Below are 25,496 nucleotides of genomic sequence, written 5' to 3'. Positions count from 1 at the left end.
CCCGGGAGGCGGAGGTTACAGTGAGCCGAGATCGCGCCACTGCACTCCAGCCTGGCAACAGAGGGAGACTCCGTCTCAAAAAATATATAGAGAGAGAGAGAGCATGCACTTGGCACTCAATGTTTTTATTGTCTTTCATTATTTCCTCTGAATCCATTTTGTTTTTTATTGTATGTTATTTATTCTTTATTTGTGTTTTTTTAAATTGTTATTTATTTATTTATTTATTTATTTTGAGGCAGAGTCTCACCCTGTCTCTCAGGCTAGAGTGCAGTGGTTCGATCTTGGCTCACTGCAACATCTGCCTCCCAGGTTCAAGCGATTTTCCTGCCTCAGCCTCTGGAGTAGCGGGATTACAGGCATTCACCGCCATGCCCAGCCAATTTTGTATTTTTAGTAGAGACGGGCTTTCTCCATGTTGGTCAGGCTGGTCTCAAACTCCCGACCTCAGGTGATCCGCCCACCTTGGCCTCCCAAAGTGCTGGGATTACAGGCTTGAGCCACCGCGCCCAGCCACGCCAGGCTAATGTTTGTATTTTCAGTAGAGACAGGGTTTCACCATGGTGGCCAAACTGGTCTCGAACTCCTGACCTCAGGTGATCCGCCTGGCCCGGCCTCCCAAAGTGCTGGGATTACATGCATGAGCCACCAAGCATGGCCTGTTTATTTTATAAAAATGGGGTCTTGTTCTGTCTAGAGCCTTTCCCCTCTAGACTGCACTGTCAGCTCTCATAATCAGGTGACAGAGCAAGACCCTGTCTTTATAAAATAAACCAAACATGAATAACATACAAGAAAAAACAAAATGGTAAGTTGGATTCAGAGGAAATAATGAAAGACAATAAAAATATTGAGTGCCAAGTGCATGCTCTGTATTTTTTATTTGAAAAAATTTTCAATTCTGGTCCCAAATTTTTATGAACCTATTGAAAATAAGGATGAATTTATTAAAGAGCTGTACCTGTAATATTTTGCAAATAAAATATAGGCTTCTCTTGAAAATCTTGAAACAAACTTGCTTAATTTGACTCCTATAGTTGCAATATAAAATATAAATAAAACTAAAAGCTGACTGGATCACAGCTCCCTACGGCCTCCAAGTCTTGGGCTCAAGTGATCCTCCCGCCTCAGCCTACGAATAGTTGAGACTTATAGGCATGTGCCAGCACACCCAACTTTTTTTTTTTTTTTTTTTTTTTTTTTTTTGAGACGGAGTCTCACTCTGTCGCCCGGGCTGGAGTGCAATGGCGCGATCTTGGGTCACTGCAACCTCTGCCTCCTGGATTCAAGCGATTCTCCTGCCTCAGCCTCCCAAGTAGCTGGGACTACAGGCATGCATCACCACACCTGGCTAATTTTTGTTTTTGTTTTTGTTTTGTTTTGTTTTGTTTTGTTTTGTTTTGAGTCTAGCTCTGTCTCCCAGGCTGGAGTGCAGTGGCACAATCTCGGCTCACTGCAACCTCCGCCTCCTGGGTTCAAGTGATTCTCCTGCCTCAGCCTCCCAAGTAGCTGGGATTACAGGTGCCCGCCACTATGCCCAGCTAATTTTTTGTGTTTTTAGTAGAGACAGGGTTTCACCATGTTGGTTGGGCTGCTCTTGAACTCCTGACCTCGTGATTCGCCCACCTCGGCCTCCCAGAATGCTGGGATTACAGACGTGAGCCACCACGCCTGGCCAATTTTTGCATTTTTAATGGAGACAAGGTTTCACCTTGTTGGCCAGGCTGGTCTCGAACTCCTCAAGTGATCCACCTGCCTTGGCCTCCCAAAATAATAGGATTACAGCATGAGCCACTGCTCCTGGTCTAATTTTTAAAATCCCTTCTTAAATTCACAAGTCATTCAAATATGTGTGGATTAAACATTATCTATTCTGCTGATTTAACATTTTAATATAAAAACAGGAAGCTATTAATTTGTAATGTAATGAAAGCTATGATGTTTTGATGGAGAAAGTACTATGGACACAAAATGGAAAAAAGCATTAAATCTCTTTTCAGGGGTTTAGATTAAGGAAATCTCCAAATTGGTTTTCTTTTGAGCTGGACTTTAAAAATAGGAGTAGATATATATATAGGAAGCAAGCAGTAGTAAAGGCATCAGTAACTCTTGGATTTGCATGAATAATTCATTCTAACAAGATCTTCAGTTTAAGGGAAAGGGAGAAGCAGGGAAAAAATAATAATTGCTTTGTTATTGATGGCTCATTTCATCCTGTCAGCAACTCTGTGAGTTAGGTACTATTGTTTTTTCCATTATACAAGTATGGGAACTGAATCACAAAGTTTAAGTAACAACTGAAGTGACCAGCTACAGTGTAAAGAAGCCAGGACCCTGTGGTTTTTCTCTGTTCTAAAACCGTTACACCCAATCTGCCTCTCACATTGCCTTGTATGCCTTGTCAGTTGATGAAATATCTAAATTGATTCCCAGTGTATGTTCCAAGGAACATTAGTTCATCAAGCTGCTATAAAAAAAAAAAAAAAAAAGAGGCCAGGCACAGTAGCTCACACCAGTAATCCCAGCACTTTGGGAGGCCGAGACAGGTGCATCACGTGAGGTCAGGAGTTCCAGACCAGCCTGGCCAGCTTGGTGAAACCCCATTTCTACTAAAAATACAAAAATTAGCCAGGTGTGGTGGTGCACGCCTGTAATCCCAGCTACTCTGGAGGCTGAGACAGGAGAATCGCTTGAACCCAGTAGGTGGAGATTGCAGTGAGCAGAGATTGTGCCATTGCAATCCAGCCTGGGCAATAGAGCAAGACTCTGACTCAGAAAAAATAAATAAATAAAATAAAAAGAATGCCTCAGTCAAGTTTGGAGAATAGCCAGATGTGCTATCCTCTATGTAGACGTTTACAGTCTTTATGAGAATATCAACATCTTTGAGAAGCATTGCTGTAAAAAATTTTTACTTGGTTTAATCCAGTATTCCTCCAATTTATGTGACCACTAAAATACCTACTAATAGATGCATCTCTTATATAGTAGGATGTCATTGAATATATATGGTAGAGAAGTAACATAATCAGTTTTGTGTTTTAGAAAGCTCATTCTTGGCCAGGCATAGTGGCTCGTGCCTGTAACCCCAGAACTTTGGGAGGCCAAGGTGGGCAGATCACAAGGTCAGGAGTTCGAGACCAGCCTGGCAAACACGGCGAAACCCCATCTCTACTAAAAATACAAAAATTAGCCGGGCGTGGTGGTGGATGCCTGTAATCCCAGCTACTCAGGAGGCTGAGGCAGAAGAATTGCTTGAACCCAGGAGGTGGAGGTTGCAGTGAGCCAAGATCGCTCCACTGCACTTCAGCCTGAGCAACAGAGCTAGACTCTATCTCAAAAATAAAAGCTCAGTCTTGGACCGGGTGTGGTGGCTCATGCCTGTAATCCCAGCACTTTGGGAGGCCAAAGTGGGAGGATTGCTTGAGGCCAGGAGTTCAAGACCAACCTGGTCAACATAGTGAGACCCCATCTATTTAAAAAAGAAAAAAAAAAAAAGAAAGCTCATTCTGGTGGCAATGGGGAGAATGGTTTGGAAGGAAAGATTGGAGTCAGGAAAATCAATTCAGCCCAGCCTTTCTTCTCTAGACTGCACTGCCAGCTCTCATATATCAGATTTCCATGTAATTCTGGTCTATACACTTTAGTCATCTCAACAACCCTGTCTTAATTACTGTAGCTTATAAAAGCTACACTAGGCCGGGCGTGTTGGTTCATGCCTGTAATCCCAGCACTTTGGGAGACAGAGACGGGTGGATCACTAGTTCAAGAGAGCAAGACCATCTTGGCCAACGTGGTGAAACCCTGTCTCTACTAAAAATACAAAAATTAGCTGGGCATGGTGATGTGCGCCTGTAGTCCCAGCTACTCAGGAGGCTGAGGCAGGAGAATCACTTGAACCTGGGAGGCGGAGGTTGCAGTGAGCCAAGATTGCGCCACTGCACTCCAGCCTCTTGCTCTTGCGACAGAGCAAGACTCTGTCTCAGGGGGGATAAAAAGCTACACTATATTATAGAAGCGCTATTATCTGATATGACTAGCCTTCTGATTGTTCTTCAGGGTATGTTTGCTGTTTTTGACCCTTTTTTCCAAATACCTTTTTTTATGGGGGAAGACAGAGCCTCACTGTTGCACAGACAATCTTGGCTCACTGTAGCCTCCGCCTCCTGGATTCAAGTGATCCCCCTGCTTCAGCCTCCCGAGTAGCTGGGACTACAGGCATGCACCACCACGCCCAGCTAATTTTTGTATTTTTAGTAGAGACGGGATTTTGCCATGTTGGCCAGGCTGGTCTCCAACTCTTGACCTCAGGTGATCCAATCCTCCTTGGCCTCCCAAAGTGCTGGGATTACAGGATGAGCCACCATGCCCAGCCCCCAAATACATTTTAGAATTAGCTTGGTGATGTTCAAGGAAAAATCCTGCTGACATTTTTTCCCCCTTGTGACAGAGTCTCACTCTGACGTCCAGGCTGGAGTGCAGTGGCGCAGTCTCGGCTCACTGCAACCTCCACCTCCCAGGTTCAAGCGATTCTCCTGCCTCAGCCTCCCAAATAGCTGGGACTACGGGCATGTGCCACCATGCCCGGCTAATTTTTTGTATTTTTAGCAGAAATGGGGTTTCACCGTGTTAGCCAGGATGGTCTCGATCTCCTGACCTCGTGATCCGCCCACCTCAGCCTTCCAAAGTGCTGGGATTACAGGCGTGAGCCACAGTGCGCGGCCCTTGCTGGCATTTTTATTGGAATTTCACTGACTCTACTGATTAATATAAGGAGAACTGACATTTCCAATATAAAGCCTTTCTGTCTCTGATACTATGGTATGCTTCCATTTATTATATGTTGGCCTTCTTTACTATCTGTTAATAGTTTTATAATTAAGGTCTTAAATGTGTATTGAGATGATTATGTCATTGTGTCCATTAATCTGTTCTTATGTGTAGACATTCCTTTTGCAAATATAGTCTGTTACTTTCTCATACTTCAGTATCCTCTTTAATTTCTTTAAATATATTAAACATTTATATCTGCTTCTAATAATTCCAGTTTCTGCAGTCTGTATATCTGATTCTGTTCTTTGTTCTAGTAATTCATTTGGGGTGACTCGGTTCCATGTGTATTTTGTGATTTTTTTTAAATGTAAGCACATGTTTCTTTTTTTTTTTTTTTTTTTTTTGAGACGGATTCTAGCTCTGTTGCCCAGGCTGAAGTGCAGTGGCACAATCTCGGCTCACTGCAAGCTCCGCCTCCTGGGTTCACGCCATTCTCCTGCCTCAGCCTCCTGAGTAGCTGGGACTACAGGCACCTGCCACCATGCCCGGCTAATTTTTTTTTTTTTTTTTCAGTAGAGATGGGGTTTCACGCCTGGGATTACAGGCGTGAGCCACCGTGCCTGGCCTTTTGTTTTTTGTTGTTGTTGTTGTTGTTGTTTTGTTTTTTGCACGTGTTTCTTAGAACCATATTTGTGGTAATATTTTGGTGATTTACTTTAGCTTCAGCCAGGTAGCTAAGGGCACTACCTACCTCTCATCACTCTAAAATTTTAGATTGAGATTTTTCAGGCCATAGAGGTCATATAAATTCAGGGATCAAACCCAAGAGCATTCATTGTGGAATGCTGTGAAACAAATTGTCTCAAGACCTTGTAGCTTAAAACCATAATTAAATCTTTCCAGCCTGTGTGCTGGCACACACCTGTAATCCTGGCACTTTCTGAGGCCGAAGCAGGAGGATCATTTAACCCAAGAGTTCAGCCTGGGCAACATAGCCAGACCAGGAAAAAAAAAAAAGTTAGCCAGGCTTGGTGGCAGCTGCATGTAGTCTCAGCTACTTGGGAGGCTGAGGTGGAAGAACACTTGAGCCCAGGAGTTTGCGACTAGAGTAAGCTATGATGATCATGCCTTATAGACTGAGCCCATGTCTCAAAAACAAACAACAACAAGAAAAACCAATCACCTTTTTTTTCATGGTTTCAGACAAAGTATACTTGTCTCTGCCTCACAATGTTTAGTACCTCATTTGGAGGACCCAAAGACTAGGGGCTGGAATCACCTGAATACTCATGTACTTACATATCTGGCTGTCAGCTGGGGACTTTGCTACAGATGTCAGCCAGAACATCCACATATGGTATATCCATGTGACCTGGGCTTCCTCACAACCTGGTGGCTGGGTTCTTGGGCAAGTGTCCTAAGAAAGAACCTGTGCTAGGGATAACCGTATTTCCTTTTATGACCTATCCTTAAAAATCTTGCAGTATCATAAGCCACATCCAGGTTTAAGGAGAGAATTAGATTCCACCTCCTAAAGGGGAATGTAGACATTCTACAAGTGCATGTGGGACTAGAAATATTGCTGTAGCTACTTTTGGAAAATACAGTCTATCACACCAAGTAAAGGAGAGTATGTGATTAGCAATTCTTAGGGGGTGACATTTTTTCTTATTTTCCCTTCTGCTAGAACCAAGCCTACAGATAGGATGTAGCCCCACCATATCTGTCTAGGGCAAGTTTTTTCCTGGTTCATCCAGTGAAGGTATTGCCTTTTGAAGATCCTGTCTTTATGTGAAGGTCTCCTTATCTGTGTCCAAGCTTTATCTGCTGCTCCCCTGACTTTAGGCCACCAAGGATATGTAGATGTTCTCAAAGTGCTCTGGGTCAGCCGCATAATACCTCTCAGGATTTATGTCTACCTATTGTTTTAGTCCTTCAAGTATATCCCTTACTTTCCTGCTAGTTAAACCATGCATTCTAGAACATGTTTGCCTTTTATCTCACATGTTCAGGTATTCATCCTGAGGGTTTCTCTGCATATCTGATTTACCATATTGCCTAAATAGAACTTATTAGGGGTTATTTTTAATACTGCTTTTTTGGTTTTTTTTTTTTTTTTTTTTTGAGACGGAGTCTCCCTCTGTCACCCAGGCTGGAGTGCAGTGGCACGATCTCGGCTCACTGCAACCTCCACCTCTCGGGTTCAAGTGACTCTCCTGCCTCAGCTTCCCGAATAGCTGGGATTACAGGCGCGTGCCACCATCATGACCAGCTAATTTTGGTATTTTTGTAGAGCCAGGGTTTCACCGTGTTGGCCAGGCTAGTCTCAAACTCTTGACCTCAAGTAATCCACCCGCCTTGGCCTCCCAAAGTGCTGGCATGGCAGGCATGAGCCACCATGCCAGGCCTTAATATTGCTTTTAATCATTAATAATTCTTCACAGTTTTTTTTTTTTTGAAGACGGAGTCTCACTCTGTCGCCCAGGCTGGAGTGCAGTGGTACAATCTCAGCTCACTGCAACCTCTGCCTCCCAGGTTCAAGCAAGTCTCCTGCCTCAGCCTCCCGAGTCGCTGGGACTACAGGCGCATGCCGCCATGCCCAGCTAATTTTTTATATTTTAGTAGAGACGGGGCTCCGCCGTTTTGCACAGACTAGTCTCAAACTCCTGAACTCAGGCAATCTGCCCGCCTCGGCCTCCCAAAGTGCTAGGATTACAGGCGTGAGCCACCGCAGCTGGCCCAAAGTTTTTCATATTGAGATATATTTAGATCTAGCCTCAAAAGTGTTAGTCTTGTCTTTCTAACTCTGTTCTTTCCAACTCAATATATTTGGGATTTTTTAAAAAAATATGACTTTAAGTATTGACTGCATCCTGTAAAGAATGGAATAGGCTGGGGCTGGCCACTGTGGCTCAGGCCTGTAATCCGAGCACTTTGGGAGGCTGAGGTGGGTGGATCACTTGAGGCCAAGAGTATGAGACCAGCCTGGCCAACATGGTGAAACTCCGTCTCTACTAAGAATACAAAAATTAGCCAGGTGTGGTGGCGCAAGCCAGTATTCCCAGCTACTCGGGAGGCTGAGGCAGGAGGATCGCTTGAACCCAGGAGGTGGAGGTTACAGTGAGTGAGATCGTGCCACTGCACTCCAGCCTACAACGCAGAGCAAGACCCTGTCTCAAAAAAAAAAAAAAAAAAGAATGGAATGGGCAGTGGCTCAGGCCTGTAATGTCAGCACTTTGGGAGGCCAAGGCGGGATGATCACTTGAGCCTAGCAGTTCAAGACCAGCCTGGGCAACATAGTAAGACATCATCTCTGCAAAAAAAAAAAAAAATTAGCTGAGCATGGTGGCATGTGCCTGTGGTCTCAGCTACTTGGGAGGCTGAGATGTGAGGATAGCTTGAGTCCGGAGGTTAAGGCTGCATTGAGCTGTGATAGCACCACTGCATTTCAGCCTGGGTGACAAAAGAAAAAAAAAGAGTGGAATGAATTAGTAATGGAATAAATTGGTCTCAAACCCCTGACCTCAAGTAATCCGCCTGCCTTGGCCTCCCAAAGTGCTGGGATTACAGGCGTGAGCCACCACACCCAGTGAAAGGTAGCAATTTCATTAGTAAGAGTCGATATGAATGCAATCCTTTTGGGAATAATGAGAAATGACACTACTCGCAAGTATGGCTATATTGGCTGATAATATAGCATGTGACAATGTTTCCTGATCTGCAGAGATATGAGCTCATTTTTCTTTTTAATTTTCTTTTCTTTTTTTTTTTTTTTTTTTTTTTTTGAGATGGAGTTTCACTCTTGTTGCCCAGGCTGGAGTACGATGGCATGATCTCGGCTCACTGCAATCTCTGCCTCCCAGGTTCAAGCGATTCTCCTGCCTCAGCCTCCCAAGTAGCTGTGATTACAGGCATGTGCCACCATGCCCGGCTAATTTTGTATTTTTAGTAAAGACTGGGTTTCTCCATGTTGGTCAGGCTGGTCTCGAACTCCCGACCTCAGGTGATCCACCCACCTTGGCCCCCCAAAGTTTGGGATTACAGGCATGAGCCACTGCACCCAGCCTTTTTAATTTTTTTCTCTTAGTGATCTTTTAAAGACAATTTCTGTTTTATAGGGATAACGCCTATAATCCCAGCAATTTCATAATTGAAAGATTTTATTCATTGAAAATCCAGTTTTTAATATTATTTAAATTGTGGTAAGACATACATAACAAGAACTTACCATTTTAAACTTTTTTTTTTTTTTTTGAGATGGAGTTTCACTCTTGTTGCCCACACTAGAGTGCAATGGCATGATCTCGGCTCACTGCAACCTCCGCCTCCCAGGTTCAAGCAATTCTCCTACCTCAGCCCCCTGAATAGCTGGGATTACAGGCACCCACCACCACCACGCCCGGCTAATTTTTTTATATTTTTATTAGAGAATGGAGTTTCACCATGTTGGCCAGGCTTGTCTTGAACTCCTGACCTGAGGTGATCCACCTGCCTCGGCCTCCCAAAGTGCTAGGATTACAGGCGTGAGCCACTGCGCCCAGCGATTTTATTTTATTTCTTTCTTTATTTTATTTTATTTTTTTGAGACAGAGTCTTGCTCTGTCGCCCAGGCTGGAGTGCAGTGGCGCGATCTACGCTCACTGCAAGCTCCGCCTCCCGGGTTTACTTACACCATTCTCCTGCCTCAGCCTCCCGAGTAGCTGGGACTACAGGCTCCCGCCACCACGCCCGGCTAATTTTTTGTATTTTTAGTAGAGACGGGGTTTCACCGTGTTAGCCAGGATGGTCTCGATCTCCTGACCTCGTGATCCGCCCGCCTTGGCCTCCCAAAGTGCTGGGATTACAGGCGTAAGCCACCACGCCCGGCGATTTTAAACATTTTTAAGTGTTCAATTCCATGGCAGTAAGCACTTTCATAGTATTATGTAACCATCACCACTATTTCATCATCCCAAATAGAAACGCTATACATGTTTAGCATTCCTTTTCCCCTCCTCTCCCAAGCCTCTGGTAACCACCATTCTTTCTACCTCTATGAATTTGTCTATTCTAGGTAACTCGAATAAGTGGAATCATACAATAATTGTTATTTTATGCCTGGCTTATGCTAATTAGCATACTGTTTTCAAAGTTCATCCATATTGTGGCATGTATCAGAACTTCATTTCTGGTTGAGCTCAGTGGCTCACACCTGTAATCCCAGCACTTTGGGAGGCTGAAGTGGAAGGATCCCTTGAGACCAGGAGTTCAAGACCAGTCTGGGCAACATAGTGAGATTTCGTCTTTACAAAAAATAAAAATAAAAAAATTAGCCAGTCTGGGTGGCGAGTGCCTATAGTCCCAGCTACTTGGGAGGCTGAAGTGGGAGAATCCCTTGAATCCAGGAGGTCAAGGCTGCAGTAAGCTCTGATCAGTCTGCTGCATTCCGGCCTGGGTGACAGAGCAAGTCCCTGTCTCAAAAAAAAACTTCATTTCTTTTTATGGCTTTATTAATATTCCATTGTGTATATATACATACATATATATATGTATGTATATACATACATATGTATGTATATACATACATATGTATGTATATACATACATATGTATGTATATACATACATATGTATGTATATACATACATATGTATGTATATACATACATATGTATGTATATACATACATATATATGTATGTATATATATACCACATTTTGTTTATCATTCATCTAATGATAGGCACTTGGGTTATTTCCAATTTGGGGCTATTATGAATAATGCTTCTATGAACATTGGTGTACAAGTATTTATTTGAGTACCGGTTTTCCTTTTTTTTTTTTTTTGAGTATAATTGCTGAGACATATGGTAATTCTGTATTTAAATTTTTTGAGAATTGACAAACTGTTTTCTGCAGCAACTGTACAGTTTTACGTTGCCACCAGCAATGAACTATGGTTCCAGTTTCTCCACATCTTTGTCAGCATTTGTAATTTTCCATTTTTTGGACTATAGCCATCCTAGTAAGTGTGCAGTGATGATGTCACATTGTGGTTTTGATTTTCATTTCCCTAATGACTAAGGATGATGAGCATCTTGCATCTTTTCACATGCTTATTGGCCATCTATATATCTTCTTTAGAGAATACCTATTCAAGTCCTTTGCCCATTTTCTGATTCTAGTTTCATTTTAAAGTCATGATTTTTTTTTTTTTTTTGAGACGGAGTCTCGCTCTGTCACCAGGCTGGAGTGCAGTGGCACGATCTCAGCTCACTGCAACCTCCACTTCCTAGGTTCAAGAGATTCTCCTGCCTTAACCTCCGGAGTAGCTGGGACTACAGGCGTGTGCCCACCATGCCCAGCTAATTATTGTATTTTTAGTAGAGATGGGGTTTCACTATGTTGGCCAGGATGGTCTCAATCTCTTGACCTCGTGATCCACCTGCCTCGGCCTCTCAAAGTGCTGGGATTACAGGCATGAGGCACTGTGCCTGGCCAAGTCATGATTTCTTAGACTGGGTTCTGTGGACACATCCTAATAGAAGAGGATCTAGCTCTCTTAGTTTCAGCTTCCTTTGGGAACCCAGGCCTCTGGGCTCCAGTAACACTGCCTCCTTCCTTTACCTTGCCAACCGAGGGTTGGTAGTCACTTCTTGCCATCTCTAAACTCTGGGTTACTTCACTGTTCCTTTTGTCCCTTAGATCCTCCCTCAGTTATGCGTCAAAATCTTTGCATTAAATTCTTGCTGTTGTAACTATTTGATGTGGTTTCTGTTACCCCGAATAGATCTTGACATAGCATCTAAATTCCCTCATTTTATAGGGGAAGAAACTTGTACCATTTTGTCTTCCAAATACATTTTAGAATTACTTGGTCATGTTAAAGGAAAAACATTGCAGCTATTCCTTCCCATAACATACTTCTCAGTCGTAACTAGCAATCTAGCAGTCATAATCACTTTTTTTTTTTTTGAGATGGAGTCTCACTCTGTTACCAGGCTGGAGTGCAGTGGCACAGTCTCAGCTCACTGCAACTTCTACTTCCTGGGTTCAAGCTTTTCTCCTGCCTCAGCCTCCCAAGTAATTACCGGCTAGGATTACAAGCCTGAGCCACCGTGCCCAGCCTCATAATCACATTTAATACAAAATAAAGTCACATTGTAAAGACTCAAATTTATACATCACAATGTATAAAGGTAAAAATTTTATTTTTAAAGAATAAAATTACAAAAATTAAAGAATTTCTCCAAATTCATATAGTTAGTAAAAAGCCAGATAGTGTTGGGACCATGATGCCTTCATGCCCAGTCCACTTCTTGTTCTAACAAATTAAAACTTCCCGGGTTGGAGTGGGAGAGGAGCTTTTTTCCTTTATATGGTTTTTTTTTTGGTTTTGGTTTTTCTTTTTTTTTTTTTTTTTTGGTAGAGAGAGGTCTTGCTATATTCCCCAACCTGGTCTTGAATTCCTGGCCTTAAACAGTGTGCCCGCCTTCCAAAGTGCTGGGAGCTGGGATTACAGGCATGAGCCACCACACCCAGCTTCTTACTGATTTATTTTATTTTCTTTTTTTTTTTTTTTTTTGAGACACAGGGTCTCACATTGTCACCCAGGCTGTAGTGCAGTGGTGTGGTCATGGTTCACTATAGCCTCAAAATCCCAGGCTCAAGCGTTCCTCCCACTTCAGCCTCCCGAGTCAGTGGGACTACAGGCATGAGCCACCATGCCCAGCTAATTTTTTAAATTTTTCTTTTGTGAAGACAGGGTCTCACTATGTTGACCAGGCTGGTTTTGAACTCCTGGCCTCAAGTGATCCTCTTGCCACAGCCTTCCAAAGTGCTGGGAATACAGACATGAGCCACTATGCCCAGCTTTGATTTTTTTTTTAACCATATAAATCTATTACCTATTTAGAATAAACTAATTTTAAATTTTTTAAGTAAAATGAAATGTTTACCCTTATAAATTATGATGTATAAATTTGAGTCTTTACAAAATGTCTTTACTTTGTATTAAATGTGATTATGATTGCTAGTTATGACTGAGAAGTATGTTATGGGAAGACTACTAAGCATACAATTGTGCATGAGCTTATACACAAACACACACATAATGTAGTTCTACATCTAGAAATTACATTAATTTTATTATTTTCTGTTTCCTAGAATAATGGTCTCAAACTCTTTGGTCACATTTTCCTATCAGTAAAAAATGTTGAGTTTTTTATTTATTTACAATATATCATAAGTATATGGACTAATGTGTACATTAAAAACATTAACAAAAACTTACATTTATAAAAAACAAGGTAAACAAATTAGGGGGAAACGGCTGAGCACTGTGGCTCACTCGTGTAATCCCTTCACTTTGGGAGGCCGAGGTGGGTGGATCACCTGAGGTCAGGAGTTCAAGACCAGCCTGGCCAACATAATGAAATCCCGTCTCTACTAAAAATACAAAAATTAGCCAGGCGTGGTGGTGGGCACCTGTAAACCCAGCTACTCAGGAGGCTGAGGCAAGAGAATCACTTGCACCCGAGAGGCGGAGGTTGCAGTGAACTGAGATCACACCACTGCACTCCAGCCTGGGCAACAAGAGCAAAACTCTGTCTCAGAAAAAAAGAAAGAAAAGAAAATTAGGGGGAGACATCCTAATGCTTTTCCTCCACCACCCCAAAAGATTATTTTGTGCATCCTAGGGTGCACCTGTCTTAGTTGGACATTGTTCTAGAATGTATCAGTTAAAAGCTGCTGAAGGATCTCAGACATGTGTTCTGTTAAGTGCCTACAGGTTCACCAAACTTATTGAAAATAGTTAAAATGGTCCTTGACTTCAGCTTCCAGAAATGTTGTAAGTTCCTTAGTTCAAACACAAAGCAATAAAACTGGCCCCAATAAAACACATTAGCCTCAATTCTAAGCAGTTTCTGATAACCATAATCATAGACTAATGTGCACAGCCTTTGAACTTAGCAATTGCAACACTAATGTACATGAGACTATTTATCACCAAAAATCAAGTAATCTAGGGAGAAAAAATGGGAGAGGGTATGTGTAGAGATTTGAGGGAAACCCAAAATATACACAAAATAGTTTATGACTTAAAAAAACACAAAAAAAGGTATGATGAGGACAATACAAAACTAAACCTGTAAACTAAACCTGTTTGCTGGGTGCAGTGGCTCACACTTGTAATCCCAGCACTTTGGGAGGCTGAGGCGGATGGATCACAAGGTCAGGAGTTCAAGACCAGCCTGTCCAACATGGTGAAACCCCATCTCAAATAAAAATACAAAAATTAGCCGGGTGTGGTGGCGGGTGCCTGTAATCCTAACTACTGAGCTGAGGCAGGAGAATCGCTTGAACTCTGGAGGCAGAGGTTGCAGTGAGCCAAGATCGCGCTGCTGTACTCCAGCCAGGGCGACAGAGCAAGACTCTTAAAAAAAAAAAAAAATGGCCATTATCTCCACTTAACTGGTGAAGAAACTGTGGCTCAAGAAAGTTAAGTAACTTGCACAAATCAGACCTGCAATTATTTATTGGAGAGTTGAAGTAACAGGTGCATTAGCTGGACAGTTGCTCAAAATGAGTCCAACTTAAGTGATACCAAAATGTCACTGTATTATTATTTGTAGGGATACAAAGGAGTTTTATTTACCACAACTATTTTTAGGGAATATAGTATATGTTTTGGGAAAATAAAGAATATATAAGTTGTTTGGGGTGCCAATGGGATCAAGATCCCCTTGGGGTATGCTGGATAGCTGGCTATGAAACTCTTCAAAAGAGGAAGCTTTCCTAAATGGTATCTACACATTTTCCTGTAATACTCAGGAGTAGCAGCCTCTATTTTCTTTTTCTATACCAACAAGAATGAGCTTGGAAAGCTTCATCCTTAAATCAATGTTAAACAGGATTTGAGGACTGTCAATGAAGAGGGGGCCCCAGTTGTTCTGAGTGGTCGTACATGGTTTGATCCTAAATCTGCTTAACTTCAAAGTTAGTACCCTTGGCTGTGTACCATGCTGCCTCTAGCATGTGACTGAAATGCAGATAGACAGATAGGTATATAGATACAAAGATGGGAAAGAATTGTGAATGGTGATTGTAAAGATTGTGCTACTGGTAGTCTTCTCACAGGAGTATCTTGGTGTCATGTTTTCTTAAACTTTGTATCATAATCACACATTTTCAGGCAGCTTAAATCCTTTAAGGAACAAAAACAGGATAAGAATGAGTGAATAGATAGGTCTCCACTGTTAAAAAAAAAATCTACCACTGTATATTTGTTATCCTCAGGAAATTACTACAATCAAGGAGAGACTCGTAAGAAAGAACTTTTGCAGAGCTGTGATGTTTTGGGGATTCCACTCTCCAGTGTAATGATTATTGACAACAGGTAATATATCTTTTAACAATGTAGAAATTTATTGGCAATAAATATGCAGTGATATACTCAAAAGAGACACAAAAAACTAATGTGAGTGGCTGAGAACATCTTGTATGAAAAGTCTAGGGCTCGGTGCCATGGTTCACGCTTGTAATCCCAGTACTTTGGGAGGCCGAGGTGGGCGGATCCCTTAAGGTCAGGAGTTTGAGACCAGCCTGGCCAACATGGTAAAACCGCATCTCTACTAAAAATACAAAAATTAGCTGGGCATTGTGGTCCAGCTACTAAAGAGGCTGAGGCAGGAGAATCACTTGAACCCAGGAGTTGGAGGTTGCAGTGAGCTGAGATCAAGCCATTGCACTCCAGCCTGGGCGACAGTGAGACTTCATCTCAAAAAAGAAAAGAAAAGTCTACATAAAATAACTTCACAGCGGGGCACAGTGGCTTACGCCTGTAATCCCAGCACTTTGGGAGGCTGAGGTGGGCAGATCACCTCAGGTCAGGAGTTCAAGACCAACCTGGCCAAACATGGTAAAACCCCGCATCTACTAAAACTACAAAAATTAGCCGGGCGTATTGGCATACGCCTGTAATCTCAGCTACTTGGGAAGCTGAGGCAGGAGAATCGCTTGAACCTGGGAGGCAGAGGTTGCAGTGAGCCAAGATCACACCATTGCACTTCAGCCTGGACGAGAGAGCAAGACTCCGTCTCAAAAATAACAATAATAATAATAATAATAACTTCACTTTTTTTTAAATGACAGCGTGATTGAAATAAATTTTTTAACTTCTGTTCGGATTTTTTTTCCTGACATGGGTACTTCTCTTTACATCTATAGCTTTAAAAAGTTTTATTATAAATTTCAAAAACATACAAAAGTATAAAGAATAGTATCATAAACCCCCATTTGCCTATTACCTAAACCCACTGATTATCGAGACTTTACTATACAGTGCTTGTTTCTTCACCTATCCCTAACTTAACATCTTTTGTGTATATGAAACATTTTAAAGAAAACTCCAGCCATCAGGTTTTTTACCCCAAGGTACTTAGGTCTGCATCTCTTAAGAAGATGGGACACTTTTCATCTAGCTACAGACAGCCATTATCATTACATCTAACAATATTAACAATAACAGTAATTCTTTGGTGTCCACCAACACCCAGTCCATATCAGAATTTCTTCAGGTAGCTCAAACATTTCCTTTTACAATTGGTTTACTCAAATCAGGATCTCGACAAGGACCACACATTATAGTTGGTTGATATTCTGCATTTAATTACCCTTTTCTCCAAATCAGTGGATTTGTTGAAGAAACTGAATTATGTTGTCATACAGAATGTCCTACATTCTGGATTTATCTGTTTGTTTCCTGTATGTCTACGTTCTTTTTTTTTTTTTTTTTTTTTTTTTTTGAGACAGAGTCTCACTCTGTCCCGCCCAGCCTGGAGTGCAGTGGTGCCATCTCGGCTCACTGCAACCTCCGCCTCCTGGATTCAAGCGGTTCTCCCCTCTCAGTCTCCCAAGTAGTTGAGATTACAGGCATCCACCACCAAACCTGGCTAATTTTTTGTATTTTTAGTAGAGATGGGGTTTCACCATATTGGCCAGGCCAGGCTGATCTTGAACTCCCGACCTCAGGTGATCCACCTGCCTCGGCCTCCCAAAGTGCTGTGATTATAGCCATGAACCACCGTGTCCGGTCTTTTTTTTTTTTTTTTGCACACGGCAAATCAGATTTGGGTCTAACTTTTTCGGGGGCAAGAATATTTCATAGGCTGTACTATGTACTTTGCATCATATCAGGAGACACGTACTATCTGATAGACCTATAGTGAATCTACAGTTGATCAGCGAGTTCAGATGGCAATGACTCCCTTTATTTTAAAGACCCCCATCAACCTTTCATATGTTCTCATGCCTATTGCCTGAATCATTAATTACCTAGAAGTTGCAAAATGCTTAGTTTCCAATAGTCTCACATATTCTATGTGTACTATCTATAATTCTTTTGTAAAACAGAATCTTCACTATTAATTAAGGCTACTTAGTTACCCTGCTATGTATAATAATTTGAAACAAAAAAACAGGATAGGTGCTTAATTTTTTCCCCTTAATTGACATTTTTCAGAATAAAGAGTTGATACGCCGTACACCTACAGTCGTGATCTATTGTTTGTTTCTTGAATGGGAGGACACCTAACTTTCATTAGGAAATTACGCGTTTTTATGTATTCGGTGTTTCAGGTTCAGTCATATGTTCTTTAATACTAAATTGTCTTATGTTTGGCCAGAGAGTCTCTTCATGTTGGCTTATATGTCCTTTTCATATGACCTCTTTGTCTTTTATGATTTCCTTCCTTTCTTTCAAGTACAATGAGACTTTCCAGTACTATCTTGTATACTTTCCTGCTCCAATTCTGAAATCAGCCATTTCTCCAAAGAGCCTTTGTTTGTCTTAGTAGGGAATGGTATTTAGAGTCCATAACCAGCATAGTAGGAGTGTTCATTGCAATAGTGTTATTTATTTATTTTTTTAGACAGAGTCTTGCTCTGTTGCCCAGGCTGGAGTGCAGTGGTGTGATCTTGGCTCACTGTAGCTTCTGCCTCCCTGGTTCCAGCGAGTATCCTGCCTCAGCCTCCTGGGTAGCTGGGATTACAGGTACACGCCACCATGCCCAGCTAATTTTTGTATTTTTAGTAGAGACGGGGGTTTCACCATGTTGGTCAGGCTGGTCTCGAACTCCTGACCTCAGGTGACCCGCCTGCCTCAGCCTCCCAAAGTGTTGGGATTACAGGCATGAGCCACCACGCCTGGCCGCTATAGTGTTATTATTTCTCATTGCTACTTGACCTTTATAGTGGACAGAGCTAGGATGTATGTTTTTTATGTGCTTTTGGATTTTTTAGAGACAGGATCTCACTGTTACCCAGGGTGGAGTGAACTGGCGTGATCACACTTCACTGTAGCCTTGAACTCCTGGGTTCAGGCAATCCTCCTGTGTCAGCCTCCCGAGTAACTGGGACTACAGGCACTCACCACCACACCTGGCTTTTTTTTTTTTTTTTTCTGAGATGGAGTCTTGCTGTGTCGCCCAGGCTGGAGTGCAGTGGTGCCATCTCAGCTCACTGCAACGTCCGCCACCTGAGCTAAAGTGATTCTCCTGCCTCAGCCTCCTGAGTAGCTGGGATTACAGGCATACACCACTATACCTGGCTAATTTTTGTATCTTTAGTAGAGAAGGGGTTTCGCCATGTTGGCCAGGCTGGTCTTGAACTTTTGACCTCAAGTGATCCGCCCTCCTCGGCCTCCCAAAGTGCTGGGATTACAGGCGTGAGCCACTGCGCCTGGCCTATTTTTTTTTTTAAAGGAAAAAAATCAGAAATATATACAGATGATTACAATTCAAAGTTAATATTTCAGGGGTTTTGTTTAACGTCATTGATATTTACAACGGAATCTCTGGTTGGGTGTGGTGGCTCCTACCTGTAATCCAAGCACTTTGGGAGGCCGAGGTGGACAGATCACTTGAGCCTAGGAGTTTGAGACCAGCCTGGGCAACGTGGTGAAACCCCGTCTCTACTAAAAATACAAAAATTAGCTGGGCATGGTGGCATGCCCGAAATCCCAACTACTTGGGTGACTGAGGTGAGAGGATCACCTGAACCCAGAAGGTGGAGGCTGCAGTGAGCCAAGATCATGCCCACTGAACTCCAGCCCGGATAACAGAGTGAGGTCCTGTCTCAAAAGCAAAAAAAAAAAAAAAAAAAAAAAAATTGAATCTCTTTTCTGTCACACTGAAAGTCCTTTCCAAGAACATGAACATAATTACTTATTTTCTTCTTTAATCTTTTCAAGAATTTCAGGGCCAGGCGCATTGGCTCACGCCTGTAATCCCAGCACTTGGGGAGGCCGAGGTGGGTGGATCACGAGGTCAGGAGTTCGAGACCAGCCTGGCCAACATGGTGAAACTCCATCTCTACTAAAAATACAAAAATTAGCGGGGTGTGGAGGCACGCGCCTGTAATCCCAGATACTCGGGAGGCTGAGGCAGGAGAATTGCTTGAACCCAGGAGATGGAGGTTGCAGTGAGCCGAGATCGTGCCATTGCACTCCAGCCTGGGTGACAGGATGAGACTCCGTCTCAAAAAAAAAAAAAAAAAAGAATTTAATAAAACATGAAAGAAGGGGCTGGTATTATGGTATTATGTATACTCAAAACAGTAAATACTCAAAACTAATACTAAATACAATATGACTGATTATGATGCCTGCAATTTACTTTAAGATAATTCAGAAAAAAATAAATACCTATATAGATTAACCCCAAATGACAAAATATAACAATTTAAACCTTAGTGGAAGGTAACTGGAGTGTTTCTTTTTTTTCTTTTTTTTTCTTTTTTGAGACGGGGTCTTGCTCTGTCACCCAGGCTGCAGTGCAGTGGTGTGATCTCAGCTCACTGCAACCTCCTCCTCCTGTGTTCAAGCCATTCTCCTGCCTCAGCCTCCCGAGTAGCTGGGATTACAGGCGCCCAACACCATGCCCAGCTAATTTTTGTATTTTTAGTAAGACAGGGTTGCCAGGCGCCGTGACTCACACCTGTAATCCCAGCACTTTGGGAGGCCAAGGCAGGAGGATCATGAGGTCAGGAGTTCGAGACCATCCTGACCAAAATGGTGAAACCCCGTCTCTACTAAAAATAAAAAAATTAGCCAGATGTGGTGGTACGTGCCTATAATCCCAGCTACTCATGAGGCTGAGGCAGGAGAACTGCTTGAACACAGGAGGTGGAGGTTGCAGTGAGCTGAGATCACGCCGCTGCACTCCAGCCTGGTGCGACAGAGTGAGACCCCGTCTCAAAAAAAAAAAAAAAAAAAAAAGACGGGGTTTCGCCATGTTGGCCAGGTTGGTCTTGAACTCCTGACCTCAGATGATCCATCCGCCTTGGCCTCCCAAAGTGCTGGGATTACAGGCCTGAGCCACCTTGCCTGACCTGAAAATTTAGCTAGGTGTGGTGGCACGCACCCTGTAGTCCTGGATACTCAGGAGGCTGAGGTAGGAGGATTGCTTGAGGCCAGAAGTTCAAAGCCAGCCTAGGCAACATGGCAGAACCCTGTCTCTAAAAATTAAAATGAAAAATAAAAATGAATTTTGGGCCAGCCGGGTGGCTCACGCCTGTAATCCCAGCTCTTTGGGAGGCCTAGGCAGGCGGATCAGGAGGTCAAGGGTTCAAGACCAGCCTGGCCAACATGGTGAAACCCCGTCTCTACTAAAGATACAAAAAATTAGCCAGGCGTGGTGGCATACACCTGTAATCCCAGCTACGCAGGAAGCTAAGGCAGGAGAATCGCTTGAACCCAGGAGGCGGAGGTTGCAGTGAGCTGAGATCGCACCACTGCACTCCAGCCTGGGTGACAGAGTGAGACTCCGTCTCAAAAAAAAAAAAAAAAGAAAAAGAAAAGGCAGTAAAGTTTAGGTGAGCTGTGAACAAATTAGCTTTGGCAAAACATATATCTCTTTCTGTTGAACCTTCATGATATCATACAGAATGTAAACTGTGAATAGTGGAGAGAGATGATGAGTTTTGTGCTTCAGAATGATTACTCTAATGAAAGTATGGATTGAAGAGATCAAGATTGTAGATGAGTCTATTGTCTTTGTCCCAGTGGAGGGAGGATATCTCAAATTAGGGTAGCAGCAACTGAGATGGAGATGATGGGAAGAATTCAACTCTTTTTTTTTTAGAGACAAGGTGTCACGCTGACACCCAGGCTGTTTAGGCAGTGGTGCAATCTTAGCTCACTGCAGCCTTGAACTCCTGAGTAGCTGGGACTACAGGTGTGGGCCACCATGCCTGGCTTATTTTTTAACTTTTCATAGAGATGGGTTCTCCCTGAATTATGCAGTGATATGATTTCGATCTGTGTCCCCACCAAAATCTCATGTGGAATTGTAATCCTAACATTGGAGGTGGGGCGTTGGATCAGTAGGAGGTGATTGGATCATGGAGGCAGATTTCTCATGAATAGTTTAGCACTATCCTCCTTGGTACTGTCCTTGTCAGTGAGTTCTGGCAAGATCTGCTTGTTTAAAAGTGTTATAGTACTTCCTCCCTCTCTCTCTTGCTCCTGCCTCTGCCATGTAGGATGCTTGCTCCCCCTTTGCCTTCTGCCATGATTGGAAGCTTCCTGAGGCCTCCTCAAAAGCGGAAACTGCTATGCTTCCTTTATAGCCTGCAGAGCCATGAGCCAATTAAACCTCTTTTCCTTATAAATTACCCAGTCTCAGGTATTTCTTTATAGCAATGTGAGAAGGAACTAATGAACCCAGGCTGGTCTGGAACTCCTAGGCTCAAGCAATCCTCCCACCTCAGCCCCTCAAAGTGCTGAGATTATGGATGTGAGCCACCACGCGCAGCCCCAGCCCCAAGGTTTTGTTTTCTTTTGTTTTTTTCATTTTATTTGAGACAGAGTTTTGCTCTGTCACCCAGGATGAATGCAGTGACACAATCACGGCTCACTGCAGCCTAACTCCCGGGTGCAAGGGATCCTTCCACCTCAGCCTCCCGAGTAACTGGGACCACAGGCATGCACCACCTTGCCAGCTACCTTTTTTTTTTTTCGGTAGAGATGGAGTCTTGCTAGCTTGCCCATGCAGGTCTTGAACTCCTGGACTCAAGCAGTCTCCCACTTTGGCCTCCCAAAATGCTGAGATTAGAGGCGTGAGCCAGCGCACCTGGCCTCCAGTATTATTTAAGAGGTAGAAATAGGCCAGGCATGGTGGCTCACGCCTCTAATCCCAGCACTTTGGGAGGCCGAGGGGGTGGGGGCAGATCACCTGAGGTCGGGAGTTCTAGACCAGCCTGACCAACATGGAGAAACCCGGTCTCTACTAAAAATACAAAATTAGCCGGGTGTGGTGGCGCATCCCTGTACTCCCAGCTACTTGGGAGGCTGAGGCAGGAGAATGGCTTGAACCCAGGAGGCAGAGGTTGCAGTGAGCCGAAATCACGCCATTGCACTTCAGCCTGGGCAACAAAAACGAAACTCCCTCTCAAAAAAAAAAAAAAAAAAAGAAGTGGCAGGAATTCAACGAACAAAAGAAATTTGGGATAATGGAAACCCACCTAGATATCTAGGTGGATAAAGATTAGCGAGGGTAGTTTGCAAAGGAGGAGAATTGGGTATGAAGAGATAATAAATTAGGCATCTTTAGCATATGGGAGGATGAAAGTCTTTGGGGTGGGCTGGGTGCAGTGGCTCAGGCCTGTAATTCCAGCACTTTGGGAGGCTGAGGTGGGCAGATCACCTGAGGTCGGGAGTTTGAGACCAGCCTGACCAACGTGGAGAAACCCCATCTCTACTAAAAATACAAAATTAGCCGTGTGTGGTGGTGCATGGAGGCTGAGGCAGGAGAATCACTTGAACCTGGGAGGAAGAGGGTGCAGTGAGCCGAGATCACACCATTGCACTCCAGACAAGAGTGAAACTCTGTCTTAAAAAAAAAAAAAGAAAATCTTTGGGGTGAATGAAATTGCCCATGGATTAACTGGAGTGATAAGAACTGGGGATCAGTTAGAGGAAAATAAAACCACAAACTATAATGAGGAGAATTGGAAGCATTGAGATGTAAGGTGGGAATACTTGAGAAAATTATAAGGAAAATGAGAATTATCTGCTCAGTATTAAACAAAATTAGCATCAAATGGTATAAGAAATTTGGTACCCTGCTTTTTTTACTAGAGAGTATTTTTAGCATTTTTCTATGTCATTAAATAATCATTAAAAGTCTTTAATGATTGTAAAGATTTAATCATGAAGATGTACCATAACATTTAACATTCTCCTACTATTGAATATTTAAATCTTTCTAATATTTAAGCACTTACAATTTTTTTAGCAAATCTCTTTGAAATTCTGACTCTTTCCATAAATGAATTTCTAGATATTGAATTACTGGGTCAGAGTATAGGACTTTTTCTTTGGGGGTTTTTTTTGTTTGTTTTTGGAGACAAGGTCTCTGTCATCAGGCTAAAGTGCAATGACATGATCCTGTCTCACTGCAAACTCTAACTTCTGGGCTCAAGCAATCTTCCCACCTCAGCCTCCTAAGTAGCTAGGACTACAGGTGTGCACCACCATGCCCAGCTAATTTTAAAAATTATTTTAGATCCAGAGTCTTGCCATGTCACCCAGGCTGGTCTCCAACCCTTGGGCTCAAGTGATCTGCCTCAGCTTCCCAAAGTGCTGATATTACAGCATGAGCCACCATTCCCAGTCTATATAGAACTTTTTATAGTTTTCTTCATCTAGGTACTAAACAATTCTTACTAAAGTTATTTTGATTCTTTTTTATTATTATTGCTATGAAAAAGATTTTTTGGTTAAGAATTTACTGCTAGTATGTAGCTTTATTGATTTTTTAATGTATTTATTTTGTATTCATCACTTTGAAACTTCTGTAAAAAGCCTACCAGTTTTAACTTGATTCCCTAAAGTTTTGTAGGTAAATCATCTGCAAATAATGCTAATACAATCTTTCATGTTTTCAACATATGCCTCTTATTTCTGATTCCTTTTTTTTTTTTTTTTTTTTTTTTGAGACAGAGTCTCGCTCTGTAACACAATCTCTGCCTCCTGGGTTCAAGTGATTCTTCTGTCTCAGCCTCCTGAGTAGCTGAGATTACAGGCATACACCACCATACCCGGCTAATTTTTTGTTTTTTTAGTAAAGATGGGGTTTCACCATGTTGGTCAGGCTGATCTTGAACTCCTGACCACAAATGATCCACTTCCCAAAGTGCTGGGATTACAGGCATGAGCCACTGCGCTCAGCCCTGATCCATTTCTTATTTCTTTGAGTGGATTTCCTTAATCTATGTTAAACAAAAAAGGGAAAGCAGGCAACTTTATCTGTATTTATGATTTGATTGACAACATATCCAGTGTTTAACCATTAACTGTGTTGTTACTGGTGTGTGTTTGTTTGTTTGTTTATGAGACGGAGTCTTGCTCTGTTACCCAGGCTGGAATGCAGTGGTGCAATCTTGGCTCACAGCAACCTCCACCTCTCGGGTTCAAGCAATTCTCCTGCCTCAGCCTCCCAAGTAGCTAGGATCACAGGCGTGTGCCACCCACCCAGCTAATTTTTATATTTTTAGTAGAGATAGGGTTTCACCATGTTGGCCAGGCTGGTCTTGAACTGCTGACCTCAGGGGATCCACCTGCCTCGAACTCCCAAAGTGTTGGGATTACAGGCGTGAGCCACCGTTTCCGGCCTGCTGATTATTCTTTATAATATTAGGCATTGGTGGGAATTGATGTTCACTGTATTTGGGGTGGGGATCCCATTCATTTCAGTATGCTACAAAGAGATGAAGGAAAAAGTTTAGATTTATTCTTGATCTTACTTGCTTCATGGTAAACTACTGGGGTCACCACAGGAGAATTTCTTCTGTTTATACCAGTGGATTTATAGAGCCAGACTGCCCAGACTGAAACCCAAGTTTAAAGTTTTTAATTGCGTAACCTAGGCAAGTTACTGAATTCTGTTCCTAAATTTCTTCCTCCGTAAACCTCGAAAGATACATGGTTTTGAGTTAATTTGTGAAAGGAATTATGGGTTCCTTTGTTTTCAAAGATGATATCCCACCCTCTTACTCTGTGAGTGTTGTGATTTGTTTTTTCACATTAATATTGTAACCGCCCAAGGGGTTCACCTTGCCCACTGCCTAGACAGAGCCAATTTATCCAGATGGAGAGCTGCAATGGTGAAAGAGTAATTCACGCAGAGCCGGGAGACCAGAGTTTTACTGTTACTCAAGTCTGTCTCCCTGAGCATTCAGGCAGCAGAGTTTTTAAGCATAATGTGGTGGGTGGGGCGAAGCCAGTGAGCTGATTGGTCAGAGACGAAATCATGGGGAGTCGAAGCTCTCTTCTTGGGCTGAGTCAGTTCCTGGGTGGGGGACTACAAGATCAGATATGAGCCAGTTTATTGATCTGGGTGATCCATCAAGTGCAGGGTCTGCAAAATATCTCAAGCACTGATCTTAGCAGTTTAGGGAGGGTTAGAATCTTGTGTCCTCCAGCTGCATGACTCCTAAACCATAATTTATAATCTTGGGCCTAACTCGTTAGTCCTACAAAGGCAATCTAGTCCCCAGGCAAGGAGGTCTGCTTTGGGAAAGGGCTGTTACCATCTTTGTTTAAACTATGATCTATAAATTAAGTTTCTCCCAAAGTTAGTTCATCCTATGCCCAGGAATGAACAAGGACAGCTTGGAGGTTAGAAGCAAGATGGAGTCGGTTAAGTTAGATCTCTTTCACTGTCTCAGTCATAATTTTGCAAAGG

General features: G+C 42.7%; 1 protein-coding gene across 8 annotated transcripts in view; it reads left to right on the top strand.

Moving 5' to 3' along the window:
* Positions 1-25,496, top strand: part of PIGL (phosphatidylinositol glycan anchor biosynthesis class L) — a 134,179-nt gene that overhangs the window by 3,038 nt on the left and 105,645 nt on the right. For all 8 annotated transcript variants that reach the window (XR_010110675.1, XR_010110674.1, XR_010110673.1 and 5 more), the window contains exon 2: positions 15,049-15,148. Coding sequence is in view for 2 of the 8 variants with exons in the window: in XM_055101255.2 (XP_054957230.1) it covers positions 15,049-15,148 (100 nt within the window). In the remaining 6 variants the exon portion in view is untranslated. The remainder of the gene's footprint in view (positions 1-15,048; positions 15,149-25,496) is intronic.

Source organism: Pan paniscus, chromosome 19, assembly GCF_029289425.2.
Source record: "Pan paniscus chromosome 19, NHGRI_mPanPan1-v2.0_pri, whole genome shotgun sequence".
In the NCBI taxonomy this organism is placed as follows: Eukaryota; Metazoa; Chordata; class Mammalia; order Primates; family Hominidae; genus Pan; species Pan paniscus.
This window is presented reverse-complemented; position numbering and strand designations above follow the sequence as displayed.